Source organism: Porites lutea, chromosome 3, assembly GCF_958299795.1.
Source record: "Porites lutea chromosome 3, jaPorLute2.1, whole genome shotgun sequence".
NCBI lineage: Eukaryota > Metazoa > Cnidaria > Anthozoa > Scleractinia > Poritidae > Porites > Porites lutea.
This window is the reverse complement of record NC_133203.1, coordinates 44,175,020-44,196,484: the sequence shown is the minus strand read 5'-3', so window position 1 is coordinate 44,196,484 and position 21,465 is coordinate 44,175,020. Positions and strand designations below refer to the sequence as shown.

Below are 21,465 nucleotides of genomic sequence, written 5' to 3'. Positions count from 1 at the left end.
ACCAACGTTTTCTTAAACCTTATTTTCAGGTCGCTATGCTGTCTCATGTAGCAACAAGTTACCTTAATGCTGGATTTGAAACAGGGCGTTATGGTACTGCACATCATAGCATTGTACCATATCAGGTAAGAACGTAGGTACGTTTTACGTGCAAACAGTAGCCTTGGTATCTCAATTAATTACCAAGTAATCAACAGTAAAGATGTTGTGTAACACTTTGTGTTGAATTTAACAACGTTTGTACCAAAAAAAAATTGACCAGCGTTTATCTCAATTTTAGACAAACTGTAACGCAAATAGCAATAGCAAATGCTGTCTTATAGTGCGGCCATTAATTAGTGATGGGTAACCCCAGTGCGAATCCTTCACTTCTCCATCTCTCGCTTCGTTGGCCACTTAACTCTGATCCCAAGAGAGAGTTCGAATATACTTTGCTTTGTCTTCGTAGGCTTTTAAAACGAATGATGGACACTTCTTAGTTGGTGCTGGCAATGATGGTTTCTTTAGAAGACTTTGTGACGTAAGTTGTATGTTTTTTGTTTGTTTTTCGTGGCAGGATCACCAAGACTTAGTACCTTTACTGAAATATTTAGCAGAAGTTGAGTAGTTAAGGCATAGAGGGCTGGTTTTGTTACATATACAGTATGGTTAAACAGTACATTTGTTTAAGATCTTTAAGGACGGATAGAAAATAATTGGAGTTAAACTTGATCATTTGGGCAACGTTTTCAAAGTTTAAGTATGTTGTTGTCAACAACGATTTTGTTATTCATAAGGAGGTCATGATGACATCGACACGTCGGTTTTCTTGCTATTTTGTATTTGATTTGTTTTGTTACTATGTTCACTCGTTATTTAGGAAAGAATCGCTCAGAAATCAGTGATTGTCACCCAATTGAACCACAACATATATACAGGCTCTCTGTTTAAAACCACTTAAATCCGGTTGTGATTTGGTTGCTGTTTTAGTTATTAGATTTAGGCAATCTGGCAGATGACCCGCGGTACAGTACAAACGCTGCAAGGGTAGAAAATCGAAAGGAGCTACTGTTAATTTTAGAGGAATGGTGAGTTGCTTAAAGATGTTTACTTTTGGGGCAAACCATTTTATATACACCCCCTCCGCCCCCTGCATTAACGAAGTACTTTGAAATTTTCCTGGCTCCAAGAAAGATGCTCATTTTCCCTAAAGCACTCAGAAAAACTGCACTGATAAACCTTTTTACCCTCGAAAATGTCTCTGAGGTGTCTTATAGGCTGAGACATTTTTGATTTTCTGTTTCTTCCCGTTAGAACGACTGGTCTTGGTACCAGCGAAATTCCATTTTTTTTAATACCCCTTCAGAAAATTTCGTCAACAGTTTCGGGGGCTGTATATTAAATGGATTAGTCCTTTGTCAACGATCAAAGGGAGACTTTAGGTGACGATACTTGTTAATCCTTTCCTTAAAAAAAAAAACTTCTTGTGAGAGCCTTTCGCTGGTACCCAGAAAATCTTTTAAGAAGAGCGAAATTGAATTTATATATCAAATATAATCTGCCTTAAATAGTTTATGTTCGCAAACCGCAGTTACTAGAAGGCGTCGTAATATTTGTCATTTCTCCAATGCAGTTTTGAAAAAAGATCCACAAAGGACTGGGCCGAGGCATTTGAGGGATCTGGGATACCTTGTGGACCTATTAATAGCATAAAACAGGTGTTTGAGGACCCACAGGTAAGTTTTGTTGTGGAATAGAGACCTTTACTGCGCTTTTCATAAACACGCGAACTTTGAAGTTCAAAAACCAACTGACATTTGCATTTTTCGCTGCCGTCAATGATCTTAACGGACCTCTTAGGAAACAGAGCTTTGCTTAAACGGGTTCAAAAGGACAAGGTTTGTGATTTGTGATTGGTGGATTTCAATCCGTGTTGTGTGTTTCTGTGTTTCGAGGTTCATTGCTTGTGATCGTAATTATGATTGTTAATTATGAGTGAAGGCGGCTTTTGAATTTTAGAGTTCGCGTGTTTTTGAAAAGCGCAGTAAGTATTGCGCGCGCGTGAACCAGCGTCATTTTGGCGGGAAAACGTGATAGCCGTCGTTATTGTAGTACGGCTTTTAGCGAGAATGCCCGCAGTGGCCTAAAGAAGTTATTAAAATAGAAGTTTTATAAATTTGCAGTCGGGAGAGGGCTTAACAAATAATCTCCTTTAATAAAAAGAACCGTGCTAATTATTCTGGTGAAAAAGAGTGAAATGAAGCTTTACGAGGGGTAATTTTTTGAGAATACGCAAAAAAAAAATGAAGCCAAATCCAGTCCGCGTCGGCGTAGTCGTTCCCTTCTTCGAATCTAAAAGTCTGTAATGAACGCCCTTGGAACGTTTTACAGGTGAAGTACAAAGGAATGGTTCAGGAGTTGGATCACCCGACGGCTGGCAGAATAAGAGTACCAGGTAGGATGTATCGTCTCAAGATAATGATGTCCGCTGGGACGTTAGTCACTGGTAACTAGTCTAAAGTCGCGCCGCTGTTTTCCAATGACGTGGGTTCGTTATTACCAAGTTACCGCTCCGGGGCTCTCCTCACCAAAAAAGCGAGAGGGAGAGGATGAAAACTGGAAAACTTATTTTGCGAACGCAGAATACTAGAAAAAAAGAAAAACTTGGATGTTTTGTAGTACTTATAATACTTACAATAAATGAAATTTTGCTGTTTAACAGGACAGTGTTATTTAAGCCGGCTATATGCTTAATATTGTTTCTTATAAAAAGAAATTATTAAACCCCTTTCAAGGCCATAGTTATTGCATTAAGGTTAGCCTGCAAGCAGGCACACTTATCCTAAACGCTTACGGCCGCCGATTTTTTCCCGAAATTACACTAGAGGGTCTGCTCGCAGGATACTTAACGGCCGTCGAGAAGATAGTCTGTTATTCTTGAGACTTTTTCGTTGCCTTTTTGTCTTTTTATAGGGCCTGCTGTCGAGTATAACGGACAAACCTGCCAAGGCGTCCCCTCTCCACCCCCCATCTTAGGTGAACACACCACTGAAGTATTAACTCATCTTCTAGATTACGATGACGCGGAGATTTTGAAACTTGAGAACGATGGAGTTGTCTACTGTTACTATGAAAATCCATTTGAGTGAACTACTTGTACAATATCTTAACGTATCAAGAAAAGCGACCTGAATTCGAGAACAATAGGTATTGTTCTGTATTGTTATTTTTGATCGTTTCTTGCCTTGTAAGGACAAAAACTATCAACGTAAAACAACAACTTTCAAGCGCGGGAAATTTCAACATTTCCGATCATTTTTTTTCCGATAATATTTGAATTTTCGGCGCGACGGAAGTAAGGAGCAATTTCAACCCAGGGGGTGGGTAAGAGTTTTACAGTAGTCAGGACGAAACATACGACGCAGTAGTGGTAGTGTGAGGTAAGTGCTGAACAGACGAGTTTACTAGTTGCATCCTTGTGTTCTATTTCGGGATTAGCCTAGTGGCAGCAACTTTTACGCAAAATATGCTCTTCGTGCTCGTTAATATTGCTGTAAGGAACTAAAATATAGGCTCGAATAGAAGCGCCTGAGAACTTACAATTCAGTTTGTTTGATCGCATGCGCTTTGGTTGTGATTTTTTATATACTGGTTATTCTGTTTCCGAGATGGCTACATTCAAATTTCGCGCTAGAGAACTTTGAATCTACATGCAAATGAAGTTTATATTTTACAGCCGTTCGTTAGATAACCTGAGATCAGGCTCTATTTTCGTTTCGCTTTGAAAATTACATTCCGGCGGGCAAGACGAAACGAAAAAAATTTCAGAGAGAGAATGTATGAGAACCGCTCAAATTGGGCCTGATCTCAGGTTATTCGTTAGAACACGGATTGACTTATTAGAATTAAAATCACGTATTATTCATGTACTGAAAAGCGTAGTAAACAATAGAGAAATAAAATCAACCCGCTTCTTCTCAGTAAACAAAAGACTGAAAAAATCGCTCCTCCTTTTTACTGGCCTTTGAGGTTTAACGCACGGTATCACACTGATATTATAACATAACAGAAGTAAATCGCGCGCTCTGATTGGTTAGTTAGCCACTGCCATTTGCCCGTGGGTGCACGCCAAGATACTGAGCTGGCGCGGTAAAATCAAATCTCCTCTCCTGACGGTAAAATACACCGATGAAATGCACAGATGAAAAGTGGAAGTTGAAGAAAATACTAAGCTGTCGTTTTGAAGGAAAAAAGACAAAAGATCAAGCGACAAATTTGCCCTGGATGAATTAATCACTGTTTTCCTTGCGGCTAGAATCTGCTGAAAGAAAATCGAGCGAGCGAAGATTTAAGGTACATTTTGTGTGTTTTTTATAGAAGAGAAAGTCTGTTTGAAATGTAATTTTATCAGTTAGCATTGTGTTATTGACTTTCTGGTCAAGCTGATGCTAAATTCAAGCAAATGTTTTAGGAAACACGCTCAAATTCGAGACAGCTTTGTTGTGAAGTTTTCATCGCATCGATTAAAAATTTTAGTTGAGTTTAAACGGGCACCTTACGCTGGAATAAGCGAATTTCATTTGAGTACAGAAACATTTGGGTTTTCAAATAAATTTTTCAAACAATAACTTCTGTGTGTATTATTTTGTTCCTCAGTGTTCATTTATAACAGTCGTTCAGAGAACGGTCGAAAAACAACAGCTTCAGCGCCGGCTGTGAATCTCAGTTGCAGCTGTGACTTTCATAGCTGGATTTCCCCAGACAGATTTCGATACAAAGCTAGTTAATTCCTTTTTAAAATTAGTATTACCTGTTATTCTAAAGGAATTACAGTCAAATTTTCTCATTTCTACATTACGTTTATCTCAAAAATTGTCACATAAATAAGCTTGATAATTATTTCATTTATTTAGTTTTAGCTTATTTTTTAGAGTCTTTTTAGTTGGTGTTTATTTTTGCAGCTATAGTTTTCCCTCAAAGTTTTTACCCTAATATTAAGAGCAAGTAGACAGATGCCATTCAGAATAGCAATAAAAAACGTTTAGCAATTTAAGACGGAGAACGGCTGATTCAGCGAAACAAAAACTCAAAGGCAAGTTTTTGAAAAACATAGAACATGCATGAACGCGGACCGATGACTCAACCGAAGGCAAATGGAAAATAATGTTTTTCTCTTTTGATTATGTTATAAAAGAAATGATAAACGTTGCAGCTGTGCAACCATGGAGTTATGGATGCACTTGGGAGGTTTGCTAAGCACTCAAGAAGCTATAGTCACACTCGGCTATCGCCTCGTGCGACTCTTACGCTTCTATCGTGCTTAGCAACCTCCCGCGTGCATCCATAACTCCATGGTTGCACGCTGCACGTTTACCATTATTTTCTTAATTAATTTTTGCTCAATGGACGATGGTCGCCATCTTGGATTTTACCAAGAATTAGAAATCAGGTTAAAACCGTGAGAAATGGTACTGTTTTGTGCTTTACATGAAAAATAACACATAAATAAGCACTTTGCCTGATTTTAGCCACAAGATTTACTTTATAAACCTGTTTACGAGTATCACGAAAGGGAGCAAAGTTCAACAGTTTCACGTGCCGGCTGCATGTGTGAATGTACATCTCATGCAGACCCGGGGAGTACTCCCTTACAAGAGGCTAATAGGGACCCCTTTCCCCACTTCATTTTTTTTTTAAAGGCAGCCATGAGTGTGCTGATCAGTTTAAGCACAAGAGCCAGAGTCCCCCCAGTATCAGGTAAGGGAATGTCTCCTTGTGCTATAGGTGACTCGGCAGGATCCCAATCAAACTTCAAACTTACCGGTAAGTCTCGTTTAGCTTCAGTAACTGCCTCTTTATTATGCGCACCAAGAAGTCACGTGAGATTTCAAAGCAATTTATCGCACAAGAATTCTCGGTTTTCACTCACGTGAGAATGCAGAAATAAAAGTGGAAACCTTTTAATACAGAAAGTCTAGAATCTGGGAAATTAAAGAAGATAAATAGACAAAACGCGTTGGCAAGAATCAGTTCTATGCGACAGTTCATATGAGAGAAATTCGGAAAAACGTTTTACCCAAATTTATAAAGCTTTGTATGGAAACGCCATGTTTGAGTATGTTTGTGTCCCTTTCAGGGGCACAAATATGGCCGCCGGAAACCAACAGTAACATCTGTTTTTGAGTTTTCCTACTTATGCGTGAATTCTTCGCTTGAGGAACTCATCAAGATTAAACCAACATTTACTCTAAGACAAGGAATGTTCAGATAGAAAAATCTCCAAAACTCCGTAATGTTTTGTATCCACCAAGGGCTTTCCTGGCCACCAGCTAAATGCCGCGTCGCGCAAAAGCCTGGAAATTCAAGCGTCCTGTATCCTGTAACCCTTTTGAACCGAAAATTTGTTTGTATAAAGGTTTTAAGATGCTCTAATATCACATGAAAGTAGAAACTCAGAAGAAGCGATAGTTTCTTAGTTTCATTTTGGTGACGTCATGTGAAAACCAAGAATAGGTTTAACAGTTTATTGTGATACGTAATAACTTTTACAGCTCAACATGTAAGCACAATGCTGGAAACCTGACTGTGCTGTCTCATTTTCTCTATCATAACACCTAGTAAATGAAGCAGCCGAGTGCCACCATGCTGTTTTTATAATCTTAAAGAGGGATGTTGTGTTAGCCTTGGATGTAGTTCCTGGCCTAACACGATGGGGTGTTAGGTGCACCCTGTAACACCGATCCTAGCACAAGTCATCACTTGTTCCACCGTTGTGTGGTGTCTCTGCTTGCTTAGACTGTTTACAGTCCCCTATTTTTTCGTGAGATCGTTTAGATATACCGCGTCTTACCGTCACGGGTATCTTGATTTTCAAATGTACCGAGGGGGCGGGCGTCGGGGATTATAGCTGGGGGGGGGGGGGGGGGGTGACAGACAAATAGAGGCGTGAAATTCCTGTCACGCCTCCTGAACGCGAACTGCAGCGATGTTGTTACGGTCCCTCTAATTTTCTCGCTTCCTCCCAAACCGCCCCCGCCCCCTAAGTAGTTTTGACACTCATGTTAGATGGCAGTCCGTAACACAAATTAAAGCGCTCGGTCTTGATGATCTTACGGAAAAATAGAGGACTGTGAACAGTCTACTGCTTGCTTTCCCATATAAGGCCTCTGATATGTGACAAAATGTCTGGTCTCATTCCAAATTGGAGAAACTCACTCTCCAAATTAGAGAAACTGAAAACTACATCGGACACCAAATCCGAAATACCGCTCGTAATTTTGCCAAACAAACAAAAACCAGATGCTAAAAAACAAAAAAAAACCCTGCAAACCGCAACGGACACCAAAACCGAAAATCCTAACGCCCCGTCCAATTCCTGCCAGTGGCCCAGTCTGATCCAAATGGGTTGTGTAAATTTTGAACATCAGAGCTCTTTTTAGCCTCCGCGCAGACGTCCTTTGGGGTTCGTTCGTCGCGCGAGAAATGAATGCGTGACCAACGAACCCCAAAGGACATCTGCGGGGAGGCTAAGCTCTTTTCCTTCCCCTTCGAACGCTTGCCACGCAGGCTAGGGTGGACTGATCACGCCAGCGGGCGGCAAGTGCTTTTCCTGGTGCGCATGGCGCATAATATAACCACATCACAACATGACAAGAGTACATTACGTCACTGTAAAGCCTCAACACCAAACACAGGGTCCAGAGGAGATGTGTTTGTCGTCAGAACATCAAAACCCGTCAAAAACCTCTGAAAAAATGGGTTATTTTGATCGCGTTACAGTTTCGTTACTCATTCTATGTACCGCAAACCAAGAGGTTGAGGGCTCGTAAGATCGGCTTACAGTTACTCGGCACTTCATGCCTCGGTCGCCCGTCGGGCGACGTGCTGTGCGCCACCGAGGCTATGGCTTGCGGTTATTGATTTTCAAAATGGCGAACAACAAAGTCGATCTGGGTCAGATAAGAAGCGAAGGAATCGTTTACAGTATTTACACGACCCCACAAGCTTTGAGCTTTAAACCTTATCGTGTTTAAATAAAGGATATGTATGTATGTATGTATGTATGTATGTGTGTATGTGTGTATGTGTGTATGTATGTATGTACAGTAGATTCATAAAGATCCCATTGGGCTAATTAATCGTGCTAAGCGACAAGTATAGTTTTTTTTTCAAGGTGAGACTTTAAATAAGTAATTTATTTATTCACACGAAACTCCTCTGGACCCTGTGCACCAAACAGACCAATGACCACATAAGAAAGTTATGGCTTTCCATACGCATGATGACAAGGCAGAATGAGAAAGTATTGACAGCTAGTCAGGCGTGTCGTCGATATTGTTGTACGACGCATTGCACCGCTCTGGGTGGTTAAAGATTGCTGATCGTAGTCAATTCTCAAGCAAAAACAATGAGCAACACAAAGCTGCCATATAATTTTCCTCAGGGAAATGCTAACGACATACCGATGGCTGATGAAAAAATTGAAACATCCAAGGCCAACGAAACTGTCGTTCGACACAGTACGACCGCCGATGGATTGAACATGAAGTTTGTCTCTCTCGCCAGCCACAAAATGGTTCCATCCAAGTTTGAAGATTGCTTTACGAAAGACGGAAAGCAGGCTAAACAGTTAGCCACAGAGTATGCAGCAGAAAAGGCTTTCAGCATCATCGCAGAGGGCAGAAATAAGCGCGACACAAGCGCTCCATGGCCCACAAGAATTGTTTCCGCATTGGGTTCAGATGAGGAAGTTTATTCGGCTGGTGCTGACTGTGGTATGTTTGCGGCCATTTTCATAGCCTATTCCCATCACTATAGGCTTAGGACATCGCCAGATGATTGGTGGTTCTGTGTTATCAAGAGGGTTGCCTGTGCTATCGATCGAAACTCATCGAAAGCCTCAGTGCGCAACTTGTTTGTCGATCATGAAGGAAAGAAAACAATCGAAGTACAGGTTGGAGATCCCACCATCTACACCGTGGATTACAACTTCCTGTTCGATGAAATAACAAAACAGTTAAAAGAAAACTTAAAAGTGCCGGAGTTTGTTGATGGAGTCACCGCAGATTTTGGGACCACCTCAGCTGTACAGAAGATCGTCTCCCAGATTACACTGATGTATTCTGTAAACCAATATTTCGATTTTGTAATGATTTGCGGATGTGGAATACCAGCGGTGGAGATGCTTGGCAGTGAAGAAGACTGGATGAAATTGAGTTCTAAGCTGAAAGTTTTAAGAACACTCTTAGAACCCATAGAGAACGACCTCAACCTTTCACGGGAATGGTGGGATCTGGTTCAGAAAGTATTCTGGAATCTGCAGGCCACTTATCAGGGAGACCCAGATGAAGATTGGTGGAGTCATATCATGAGCTATCAACAAGCTTATTCCTCGGGTATGTACGGTACAATCAATTTATACGATTGCAGTACAAAACCACATGAAAAACTTAGATAACGCTAAGGGACCTATTAAAAAAGGAAACAAGAATTTATGCTAGCTACGAAACTGGTAAAAAGGTCTTGAGAGAATTGTCCGTAGACTAACCAAACGCTGATGTGCTTGTAAACGGCTTGTATTACACAAAAAGGATTGACCATTTTCATTTTATTGTAGTCTTTTTATCCACAAACAATATATATTACTGGTTCAACTATAGCTAGGGATTAACAGGTGTTTACCAAAACATATCACAGCTCAGTAAGCTGATCACAAGCAGCAGTTCCTAGAATGTCGAAAAAAATCTTAAATGGAAATTCATCATTATTTTGGAAAAGCGTTCCCTGTGAAGAGTTTGTATAATCACAGTCAGCGCGAGTGGGTTATCCAAAGCTCTTTCATTTGAGATTTTAAGTCAGGTTTAATGAAGTCTTTTCAAGTTAAAATAAACTCTCTTTATTACGGACTCTCGCTTATGAGGACACTAACTCGACGTCCCTGCAGTGTTTGCAAGAAAGGGAGTTGACTGTACTTCATCTAATCTAGTGAGTACATATTCACAAAAGTAAGCAAACAAAAATAATTTACTGATTTTGTTTTGTTTCTCAGGATTTCCCACTGGCAGAAGTTTTATCAGAGGATGGATCACAGATTTTTTGGAGGAACTATCAGGACCACGGTGGGGGCCTGGTGACTTTACAAGTGGCTTAGTGGCCGTTCCTTTCACTATCAAACATCCCTCTGGTGTCCAGGATACCGCGGCATTAGTGGCAGGAATGCTGGGGTTCACAGTTCACAGGGTACCCAACTGTGATGAGGTGTCTGTACAACCATTCCAAGGATGGTCTCTTATGTTGTCCGACGACTCGCCTTTTTGCAAATTTTGAACAAACCACTGACAATGGCTTTATAAATTAGTTTAGAAATAATACTTGACTGCAAGGAAAGTTAAAAATGTTTCAGTACTGTAAAATAACGCATTTAGAATTTGAAAGCCGCGAAGGGCCAAAATGCAGGTTTCTTGAGCAAAAAAAGCCCCAAAATCACACTACACAGAAGTAAAAGGAAAAGAAAATAGAAAGAAAGCAAGCTAAAGCAAAGAGAAATGAAGAAGAAAAAGGTAGTAGTCCCTCTTGGTTTTTTTTGTTTTTTGTTTTTGTTTTTGTTTTCTGTTGTTGTTGTTTTTCATTGCCTTTACTTTGGAGACGGTTTTCACCACAATTAGCCAACAATGATTCGCACTTTTTTTGAGGGGAAAGTCAGACTGGAATTCCTAAAATTCGGCTTCTGGAGATCAGTAGTCATTTGACCAAACTGAGGCCAAATCACCAGATTATGTTAGGCTGAAAAGCCCGACAGGATAGGCAAAATCGAGTGATGAGAAGGAGAAGGAGGAAAAGAGGGAAAGAGGCGAAACAAAACATCAGTGTTGCACTCTTAGTGTTTATCCCTGACTCAGTCAGACTCGGAGTAGTTTACTTAAATTTAGTGTTCACATCTTAACAACTGCGAAAATCTATCAATTAAGAACCTATTTAACCGTAGAGTTCCAGTAATTGCGACAATATTCGGAGAAACGCAAACGCCTCAACACACCATAAAACAGGATTTCCCCGCTATAATATTTTCTCATCCTATTCGGAGTATTTACTTTTTTAATACGCGTGCATGTCGTGCATAATTACACGAAAATCAAGGGCCTCGATTCGGGGAAAATTACATCATTGCCAAACTTACATGCGTCATTTAATTCATCGCCAAAAATAAACCGCATGCTCATCACGAGACTCATTTGCATACAATGAAAGTTGTCACTATTCTCATCCCCAGTTTCCACGGTCTCCGCTAGGAACGTGTGGCCTACAAACTAGGTCCTACAAAAAAAAAAAAAAAAAAAAAACGCCTGCATTTTTAGAGTCTCGCTCTGCTAAAGCAAGCTCCACTAAATAGAGGCAATGCACAAAAGATCGCTCGTAAGCGTAAAAGTTGAACCTCGCTCAACTTCTCGTTTAAGCTCAGCACTTTTTATCTTGCCTCTATTTTATTTACGTGATTAAAATTTACGTGCGTTAACGTGCGTAGCCAAAAACGCGTCATTGGAAATCAACCGTAAGACATACTGAACCAAACTTGCCCCCAGGCTTCCATCGTCCCATTTTCTAAGCCAAAGGCCTGGGAACGAGGTTGATTCAGGACGACAAGGCGAGGGTACTAAGCGCCAAGACTGATTATCCGACAACTCTCACGTCACAAGTCGTGTATACAAGCATGTTTCACATGACATTTATTCGCCACATACAAACTGACTAACGTTTTACAAAAAGACTCGTATACAACGAAGACCAGTATAGGGTTCTTAGAAACTCGGAAGACGGTGAATCGAACACGCCCTCAAATGGCTAAAATTACACTCAACGTCTTTAAACTATTCAATCCTGTTTCTCAGCTAAATTACTGCTATCTGAAGTCATCCACATGTATTGTAAGTGGGACTTCTGGTCTTCTTGCTCGATTGTTTTTTCTCCTGCAACCAAGAAAAAATGTTGTATGAACAGTGTTTAAACGCATCTACCGTATTTATTCGATTAACCGCCCTGGGCGCTTGTTAAATATTTGGACCTTGATAGTGGGCGCTTATTAGAGGTGGGCGCTTATTCGAGGCTGGGCGCTTATTAAATTTTCACCATTCTCAGCAAGTGTAGTATGTTTATTTTGCAACAAAATAATAAATGGTAACAACAAAAAGCGAAGATGTAACAAAGCAAGGTTTCTGTAAAATACTCTGAAGAAAACTCTTATTACTGGTTTTCAGTGTCACGCCATTCAGAATAGGTCAAAATAAAAATCAAAACCATTCGACAGATAAAGTCCAGAATCTGGGAAATAAAAGGAGGTAAATATACAAAGACCCTCGCCAAGATTTGGGTCGAAGGAATAATTCGTAAACGAGATATCCGAGGAAATGTTTTACCCAAATTTGTAGAGCTTTGTATGGAGACCCCATGCTGGAGCTCATCCGGATGAGCAAAATTCCTCGAAGTGACTGCTCTCTTGGCCGTCCTGTAAATGCTGCGTCACGCAAAAGCTTAGAAATTCAAGCGTACTCTATTACAAAACCAAGAACCCTTTTGAGGCGAAAATTTGTTTGAAAATTCAGTTTTCAGCTGCTCTAATACACCATGAAAGTAAAATCTCAGTAGGATCGATAGTTTTGTTGTTTGAATTTTAGTGACGTCATGTGACGTCATTGTGTGGGAGGGAGTGGGGTGGGGGTTGGCGCTTATTCGAGGCTGGGCGCTTATTAACTTTTTCTGCCTTTAGGATGGGCGCTTATTCGAGGTGGGCGCTAATTCGAGGTTGGGCGCTTATTCGAAAAAATACTGTAGCCAAAGTAAGTAAGTGCCTTGGGTATACTAAGGGTGTGGCAGTATTGGAGGTTCCGAGTTCCAATCCTAGCTATGACCTTAAATCCTTGTTACGACTTCTTTCCTTTCCGTGTAGCTTTAAGTAGCTTTAGGCCTAGGTCAAACGGTTGTGACTAGAATGGATACCTCAAAATCAGGTTGGACACCTTATGTTTATTACACAACGCTATACTCTACACCACGCTATACTATATTTAGGCGAATTTACTGGGCACGAGAACTTTTAGAAATCAGAGTAAGAGACAGTTGTGCAAGGAAAAGAGGAATACAGGCTTTCGCACCTAAGTACAGTGATTAAGGTTAAGCGCTGTTTTAAAAACGGTTAGCTTTCAATAATGTAATGATTAGTGGGCGCAAGAAAGAAGAGGGTCGCCTGCTACGCAGGCTACAATCAACACCATGTAAAGTACGTTAAAATTAACCAGTCCCGGCAGTTAGCCCTTGATGGTGTAGTGGATACGGATATGACGCGGGTTCAAGTCCTACATATTATCTACTGTTTTCTTCTGTTTTCTTTCTTCTCTTATTTGCTACTTCAAGTTATAAGACTCCTATCATGTATTTTGAGTGAAGATAGACTACTAGTAGTCCCCCATTTTTCCTCAGGGATAGTAGAGCGAGCGAAACGCGAGCGCGCGTGAAAATCACCCCACGTGAGAAAAGGCGACACTTTCACTGTGGTCATTTTCACGCGCGCTCGCGTTTCGCACGTTCTACTATCCCCGAGGAAAAACTGGGGACTACTCGTAGTCTAGAGTGAAGAAGACAATCTGACTTTGGGGTATCCATTCTAGTCACAACCTAGGCCAAACGTCGAACTTTTCATGAGACGAACCAAACTCTAATTTAGGTCGACCTACATTAAGTAAAGATCGTCTGTTGGGTCAGACGTCCAACTTAGGACGCGTCGAACCAATCAACTGAATCAGACCAAAACGGTATTATAATAATTTTCCCCCAAACAAGGTTAAATATAGATTACGACAGGAGCCCATCAAATTTGATGGGCTCCTGATTACGATACAAATTTTTAGTTGAGTTCGTCGCATGTGAAGATCGACGTTTGTCCCGGAGACGATCTTCAGACGTTTTATCCGTCTGAAGCAGACAGAAAGAACGCGTTGGACGATCCAAACTCATTCAGACGAACTTAACTGAGCCAGACGACATGAACGTAACTCACTAAGTTTGACAAGATGGGCCTATCTTGCCCGCTCGGTATCGCCCACCTTGTCCGCAAGAAAAGATTTCGTTTTGGCCTTTAAAAAAAATTATTTCTCAAGCAAGATTGTTCGATCGGTTACGATAGCTGAATATTGACTTCGTTTTCTTGGCCAATATCCAGCCATCTTGACTTTTCGCTTGGTCAATAGAGAACTTTAGATTCTGAGACGAGTACGACTACGAGTACGAGATTTCTCCTGTGTAGTGCTCACGCGTGAACCAGCGTCATTTTGGCGGGAAAACGTGATAACCGACGTCATTCTACGGTTTGTGGCGGTAACAAGTCATCAAAAGTAAGCAATTTTATTATTTTGCTATCGGGAGAGGGCTTAACCTCCTTCAGTATAAATAACCGTACTGACTTTTTCGGTGAAAAAGAGTAAAATGAGACTTTCCGCGGTGTCTTTTTTTTAGAACACGCGCAAAAACTTTAAGTTAAATCTCGTACTCGTACTCGTCCTCAAATCTAAAGCTCTCTAATAACGCATATTATTATATAAACACCAACGGAATACCAGGTGAGCTTTCGCGCGAAAACTTGATATCTTCACGTGTGAAAATAACATGTTATCTTCACATGTGAAAATATCACCTTTGCTATGGCTACATAATAAATCGCGCCTTTCACACCAAAAAACTATTAAAGTGAAATGGTTTAGTATTTCATTGGTGTTTATATAATAAATAGAACATTACATGGCCGCTTGGAGATACGAAATTTCTCTTCTCGTGTTGAAAAAATATTTCACTCGTTCGCTGCGCTAACTCGTGAAATATTTTTCAACGCTCGAAGAGAAATTTCGTATTTCCGCGCGGCCATGTAGTATCCTCTATTTACATTGCACACATATGAATCACGTTGTACGATCGTACTCCCCAAGATTCCCCCATATGATAGCTACGTGGTTCGAGCATCTAAGGAAACGATCACATTTCTTCATATCAATCAACTATTTATCAAAAACACCACCTTTACCTATGCTTCTTTTCTTCCTCTTTTTGTCGAAGTCTTTCCTTTCCTTCGTCATCAGCTGGCGTACTAAAATCATCTCTGTTAACAGAATCCAACTTGCAGTCCTTGGAAATAGAAAACAAATCACCAAGAGATCTAAAGTCCATAGGTATGTCGGTACCAGGGGAACTATTTCGGTAGTAATGTTTAAGATACCACCACTTAACATACAGCATGCAACTGAAGAGATCTTCAATTATTCGGTGCCGACTGTCAAAAATAATTACATGGACAATCATATTTTTCTGTTGTTGTTATCGCGTTGCCACGCTTACGGATTGGCTTACATTAGAGTTAAAAAATATCCCGCCACTTTGCCTTGCACGCAGCCAATGTTCGGCTCACATGATACGACCCTGGTAGTTTGTCTTGGATAAGTAAACAAAGTGAAAAAATGTAATTATCTTATTTCCCCCATTCCCTAAGAAATTTTCGGGGATAATTTACAACACTGGTTGGGGTAAATTTGACAGACTGCTTGTGGCGTATATGTAAATCTGAGACAGACTACCACACCTTGGATTACTTCCCCTACTCCAAAAAGTGTGAGTACGTTTTAAACGTCCCACAGAAGTTACTATATTTGCAAGAGTTTTGAAAAGGGGCGTATGGTTTATCGTCCTCATCCGAGAAGACAAGAAGGTCTAACCATTTGCAGATGCCATGACAAAGGTAGCGTTCTCTTCAGTTATTTTGAGACCCCGAGTGTTGGTCCGGCCAAGGTTTGAACCAGCGACCTCCTGCTGGACAAACCAGCGCTTATCCATGGAGCTAACCAAGCGACGGTTAACTCTACTAGATTGGGTACATATCGAAATGCATGATAGTAAAGGCAAGGAAAAACGCCGTGCAGAGGTTAGGCAGTTTCTAAGCTAGTAGGCTATTTAGGCCATTTCCAAGCACCCCCAAGCCTCTGTTTCAAGGAGAGGTAAAGTGCAATGCCATTGATATGAAGATGATTTTTTATTTTCATGTAAACAAAACTCATTTTTCACTTAGCCTCGTTTTCAAAGCAAGAGTTTTTGGAACTCGGAAATAACGTATTAGAAAAAACGCCAAAACACATGCGATAAAAGTTTTCTCGCTGAGGGCGATGCCACATTCTGTTTCTTTTGGGATCCAAAAGATCATTTTATTGCTCCTGTTGTTGTGATTGGACAGTTGACTCAAAACGGCTGTACAACAACCATTGAAGAGACTGAGCACTTTCCAGTAGCTGAGAAGAAGGCACCTATCGGAATTGAGTGGTTAAGCGCCTGGTGAAGCCAAAATTGGAAGCAGAGGGATGGGCTTGCTTTAGTAAAATATTAGTGAGGGAGGTTTAAGATTTATTACCTTAACACCAATGATATCGCCATCTTGAAGGTAAAAGGGCGATCGTCGTAGATTGATTTTATTTTTGGCACCTTTCTGTTTCCCCTGCTGTAAAATATGAAAATACAAAAGGAGAGAGAGATAAACCCTATTATTTGACCTAAGAGCAGAAGAAAATTAACCAAAAAGCTGCGGCACACAAGGCCGTGATAGAAACTTACTTTAAAAGGCGCTGACTTCGCACCGTAACACTTAACGTAAGGTACAAACACTGAATACAGCACTTTCATTGTTCAAGAGGGCTAGGGGAACTACTCGTGGCAGTAAGCGATAAGTATTTGCCAAGATGCCTAGGTCGGCTAATTCAACAACACTTATACTACTTTAACAACGGTGTTGGTCATTGCTTCGAATGATTAAGTTGAATTTGGAAAAGTTTTCAGTCCTTTACTAACCCGCAGAAGCTAAGAGTAGTGACCTTAGCAATGGTCATAAATAATGCCAGCACACAGTACATGACATCACGGTCCGCACATCGACTATCACAAATTTGGAGAACTAGGTAAAGAAAGCTAAAGGTCATAACTCACATACCTGACCTGGTTTGTCCCTAATAACTAACCAATCATATTTGGCGGGGAAATACTTTGCTATATTCAGTTGATCAAGAGGTATGTCGCTGATTTTGCTCACAAAATGACGTAACAAAGTGGGCGTGACAGCCTCTGTGGGATCAAATATCACCTGGAAGAACAAGGTTACATGAGAGGTAAGTTAAACTCTTGTAGTTATCTAGCCTTCGTGGTGAGAGGTAAGAGAGTGCGAAACTGCCTTTCGGCAACTTTTCGAGCGGAAAACGCGACCTGATTACAATGTATGAAATCCTGGTTTACAAAGAAATATTCTAAAACATCAATAAATTCTTAAAAACTACGCAGAGCTTTCGGAACACAACCAGATCCCTTCATCAGTGACGTTTGCTGTTATTCGCAACCTCCTCTTGATGAGGCTGGAAATTTTTTCATGACTTGGGGAAGGTGATAGCCCTGATCACGCTTCATTGCCGCTCGGCAAGTATGGCCTCGCGTATCTTGCGTGAAAGCTGGTGTTTTTCACTCCTATCCGATAAACGGTTTAATCCCTTACTGTTTTAGAAGAAATCTTGTTAAAAATTCCGTTATTCACGACCTTTAAGCTAGGTGATCTAAAGACATACATTCCAGTAAATAAAGAACGTCTTTTGCTAACTGGAGTGCAGGTCAGATGTTTGTTAACACCACACCGGACATGAACTGCGTATGAAATTTAAAAGATTAAAAAGTGAAAACTTGGCGGTAATCTTGGGACACTATTATGAAGAGGTTTGACCATTTACGACCACGGAAATGTTGCTTCAAATGACAGTCTGTACCACGTGATTTTTCCGGTCATCATGTCCAATCGCAGAGCAAATTGTAGTCGAACATTGTCACATGACCAGCTGTTATTTGCAGCTCTTGGTTACAACGTATGTACCTCTTGCTCTGCATAGTAACGCCTCTCTCCAGGAAATTTTCTCCTCAGCTTCAAAAGCACCGCAGATGGGCTTAAAAAGACACAACTCTGTTAGCATCAGCTTATGTAAGATGGACTCCTTACGCTCGGGGGATTTCCTTGACTGGCCCTTGTAGGATGCTTTGAGAATCAATCTTTCCGAAGTATCCTCCCGCCCCTGTTTTGAAGAAACGCGCTTAGAATGGAAGGCCTTTCTCGAGCAAAAGTGTAACGAAAGTACCGTACTTACTCAAAGGTCGTGCTTAATTGAGTGCGGCGCTCATTCGAGGGTGGCTTTTCTTTGAAAGTTGGCGCGACCAAGAATTGTTTCTTTTAAGTAACCAGTATCATTATTCTCAGTAACTAACAGAAACATCTTTTGATTTTGATTGCACTTATTCGGGGGCTGCGCTTTATGACTTTTTTTGTCCCAAATGCGGCGCTTATTCGGATAAATAAGGTATAGTTGATAGAATAAAGGGTCTGTTAACGATCAAGCAGCCCTCTGCTCGTTCTTTTTAGATAGGGAGCTCAACCACAGGTGTTTTTTAGCTACGAACGGCAACCGGAAATAAACTTTCTGCACACTTGGGCAGTGGTTTTGGCTAAAAAATGTTCGGGCAAATCTTATCTCAACGAATAGACACACTTGATTGGTACTTACTACCCGTTAGGTCAGTTGTGTGACGAGCCTTGCTTAGTCCCTCTACGGCGTCTTCCCAGGCCTTCTCGGTCAATGCATTTCGGTAACATATCCGAAAACAAAACTCGCTCGGACCACGTGACACGAAACGCATAGGGCGCGCGCGGAATAATGAGGTTTAGGGACTGGGACGAGGCAACGTCTCCCGCAATCAAATACCCTTTTCTTCAGCGCATTAAGGTGGCTCGACTGGATTTTTTGAGGGGGATACCTCCCAAGTTTGAACATTAACTACGTCGGCATGAGTAAAATATAGGGAAAAAGGTTACCACAACTGTATTATATAAAGATGAAAATTTCTTATGATCTGGGTTTTATTGCAATCGGAGCCGCCATGGCAACGTAATGACGCCATTACGTTTTTCATTTATCTTTGTATTTCTCTGTACCAGGAGTTTTTTGAGGAAATCGCTTAAGGGAGTATGTACCTGCCATAATTGCCTCCATTATGGCAAAGTTTAAAAAAATTCCATGAGAGCGTTTTCGAAATATTCTGAAATGCAGTTTTAAGAATCACAAAAACAGTGAAATAGCATGCTAGCCGCAAAATTCGCTAATATTTTAAGAAAATGATAAGCTTGGGAACACGGCTTCAAGATCATCTCATAGTGGTTGATTCCATTGAAAACTGCATACAAAAAAAGAGGGGAATTGCTCTCGACGCTCGCTTGTAAACACGAAATCTGGGGGAAAAATTGGTTATGTTTGAGGCCCTATTTGAAAGCCTTCCCTGTTTTCAATGTTCTTGAAACTTGCAGGGAATATTTCTTGACGATCGATCTTGGGATTGTCGAATTTATAAAAAGATTTATCGCGCGGTTTTCGGAAAAATGCGACATTGTTAGGCATGGACCAAATTACCTCCAAAAACTGTATCAAAAGCAGCTGAAGGCAAGTTAATAAAATTCTTCTTACTCGCGATCGCCCAGAGCAATTCCCCTCTTTTTTTGTATGCAGTTTTCAATGGAATCAAACCACTATGAGATGAAGCTGCGATTCCAAAGATTATCATTTTCTTAAAATATTAGCGAATTTTGCGGCTAGCATGCTATTTCACTGCTTTGATGGTTCTTAAAACTGCATTTCAAAATATTTCGAAAACGCTCTCATAGAATTTCTTCAAAGTTTGCCATAATGGAGGCAATTATGGCAGGTACATACTCCCTTAAGCGATTTCTTCAAAAAAAAACTCCTGGTACAGAGAAACACAACGATAAATGAAAAACGTAATAGCGTCATTACGTTGCCATGGCGTCTCCGATTGCAATAAAACCCAGATCATAAGAAATTTTCATCTTTATATAATACAGTTGTGGTAACCTTTTTTCCATATCTTTACTCATGCCGACGTAGTTAATGCTCAGTCTTGGGAGGTATCAACCCCAAAAAATCCAGTCGAGCCACCTTAATACTGTAAAAAAATTTCCTTTTGGTTACAAACCTTAGATCTTCTTCATGTTGTAGAACACGAATAGAGAGTTGAGTAGAGGAAGTTAACTTCAACTGTCTGCAAAGGAGAATGTTTGCTAAAAGTTATACAGTCTGATAATAGGGGCAAATGAATCAAGTGAGACAGGGGCGTAGCCAGCTTTTGTACTAGTTGTAGACCTGGCTGACTTTCGTTTCCACATATCCTGAAAAGTGCGCCCATGACTAGTACGCACTGACCTCATCAACACTTTGAGCTCTCAAGCTTTTTAGCTCACCCCAACGACCCATAATTTATTACAAGCAGTAGAGTGATCAAACCAAACATTTGTAGGCCCGGGCCTAGGGGTCTATGGGATGGCTACCCCCTTGTGAGAAGTTATTTCAAGTGATTTGAGAAACTGATTTGTATGACACCTATCCGTGGTCTTGCTAGCCTGCGAAGCGGAGATGTATTTCCGGTCGTCGCTTCTCTCCCCTTCGGAGGGAGAGAAGCGACGACCGGAAATACGTCTGCGCTTCGCAGGTTACGGTTTTGCTCGCCTTTTATAGTTTTACAAGCTCTCCCTGAAAATGTTCTACAAATATATAATGTCACAATAACTTTACTGCGCTGCAAGTGGGTTCAGTAAAAAAGCGCAAAATAACATGAGATACACAAACCTCAAAGTTCGATTGATTCCTCGTAGAACTCTCGTCTGTTGACCGTCGACAACTTCCTGAAGTCTTAGAAAACCAGGCGTAGGAATCAAGTGATCTGCAAGCTGGGAAAAATTTTTTTGTAAAATAGAACTATGTAGATAGCTTTTACTTTTATAGCAGAAGCAACTTACACGGGTCAAACCAAAAAAACGATAGAAGATTAGAAAATAAAGAAAAATACTTCAAAGCTATGATAACGGCAAATAATTTTACAAAATAGATTTTAAACTTTGTTCAAGTAAGAAAGTTTTTTAGGGTAGCAAATGGTTGTCGCTTTTGAGTTAATGCAGACGAAATCCAGCGATGTGATCATTTAAATGATTCATTATTTCTTCAACATGACAAATAGACTACAATTTTAAAACTCAAATGGAACCACAGCTGAGCCAAAGGAGAGAGATTCACTGCAACGTTTTGATCGAAGGAAGAAGAAAGGGAAAATCAGTCCATCTCTTCCTTTTACTTCTCGTCTTTCGCTCCCATTCCCCCACGTCCTCTTTTATGCCTGCATGTAAAATACATCATGAACATTTACACTGACCTGTGGCAAAGTGCTTATCTGCATCTTAAGATCATAAAGTGCGGTTTCCTCGGATATTTCGATATCTCCAACGCGAACCAAGCATTCAGTGTCACACTGAGTTCCCTGCCGAAAAATAAACCAATAAAAAGATTACACTGACTTTAGAATTTCTTTGTGAAGTGT

The 21,465-nt window shown here is 40.6% G+C and overlaps 3 protein-coding genes across 5 annotated transcripts in view; 2 read left to right on the top strand and 1 right to left on the bottom strand.

Moving 5' to 3' along the window:
• LOC140931220 (succinyl-CoA:glutarate CoA-transferase-like) overlaps window positions 1-3,719 on the top strand; it is a 17,524-nt gene extending 13,805 nt beyond the window's left edge. For 2 of the 3 annotated variants that reach the window (XM_073380988.1, XM_073380986.1), the window contains exons 8-13: window positions 30-125; window positions 449-520; window positions 970-1,067; window positions 1,613-1,715; window positions 2,371-2,434; window positions 2,953-3,714. In XM_073380988.1, the coding sequence (XP_073237089.1) occupies window positions 30-125; window positions 449-520; window positions 970-1,067; window positions 1,613-1,715; window positions 2,371-2,434; window positions 2,953-3,128 (609 nt within the window). In that variant the 3' untranslated portion in view covers window positions 3,129-3,714. Of the gene's footprint in view, window positions 1-29; window positions 126-448; window positions 521-969; window positions 1,068-1,612; window positions 1,716-2,370; window positions 2,435-2,952 lie in introns of all 3 variants that reach the window. The other variant, XM_073380987.1, reaches the window with a different exon arrangement.
• Window positions 3,720-8,077: 4,358 nt separating this feature from the next.
• LOC140931217 (uncharacterized) lies at window positions 8,078-10,829 on the top strand. The gene is made up of 2 exons (XM_073380982.1): window positions 8,078-9,374; window positions 10,028-10,829. The coding sequence occupies exons 1-2, from the start codon at window positions 8,387-8,389 to the stop codon at window positions 10,303-10,305; spliced, it is 1,266 nt and encodes a 421-aa protein (XP_073237083.1). The 5' UTR covers window positions 8,078-8,386; the 3' UTR covers window positions 10,306-10,829.
• Window positions 10,830-11,031: 202 nt separating this feature from the next.
• Window positions 11,032-21,465, bottom strand: part of LOC140931218 (ubiquitin carboxyl-terminal hydrolase 40-like) — a 37,771-nt gene continuing 27,337 nt past the window's right edge. The window contains exons 32-39 of the mRNA XM_073380983.1: window positions 21,301-21,405; window positions 20,721-20,821; window positions 20,071-20,136; window positions 17,909-17,978; window positions 16,988-17,137; window positions 16,415-16,501; window positions 15,044-15,144; window positions 11,032-11,942 (exon numbers count right to left, since the gene is read on the bottom strand). Of these exons, the coding sequence (XP_073237084.1) occupies window positions 11,876-11,942; window positions 15,044-15,144; window positions 16,415-16,501; window positions 16,988-17,137; window positions 17,909-17,978; window positions 20,071-20,136; window positions 20,721-20,821; window positions 21,301-21,405 (747 nt within the window). The 3' untranslated portion in view covers window positions 11,032-11,875. The remainder of the gene's footprint in view (window positions 11,943-15,043; window positions 15,145-16,414; window positions 16,502-16,987; window positions 17,138-17,908; window positions 17,979-20,070; window positions 20,137-20,720; window positions 20,822-21,300; window positions 21,406-21,465) is intronic.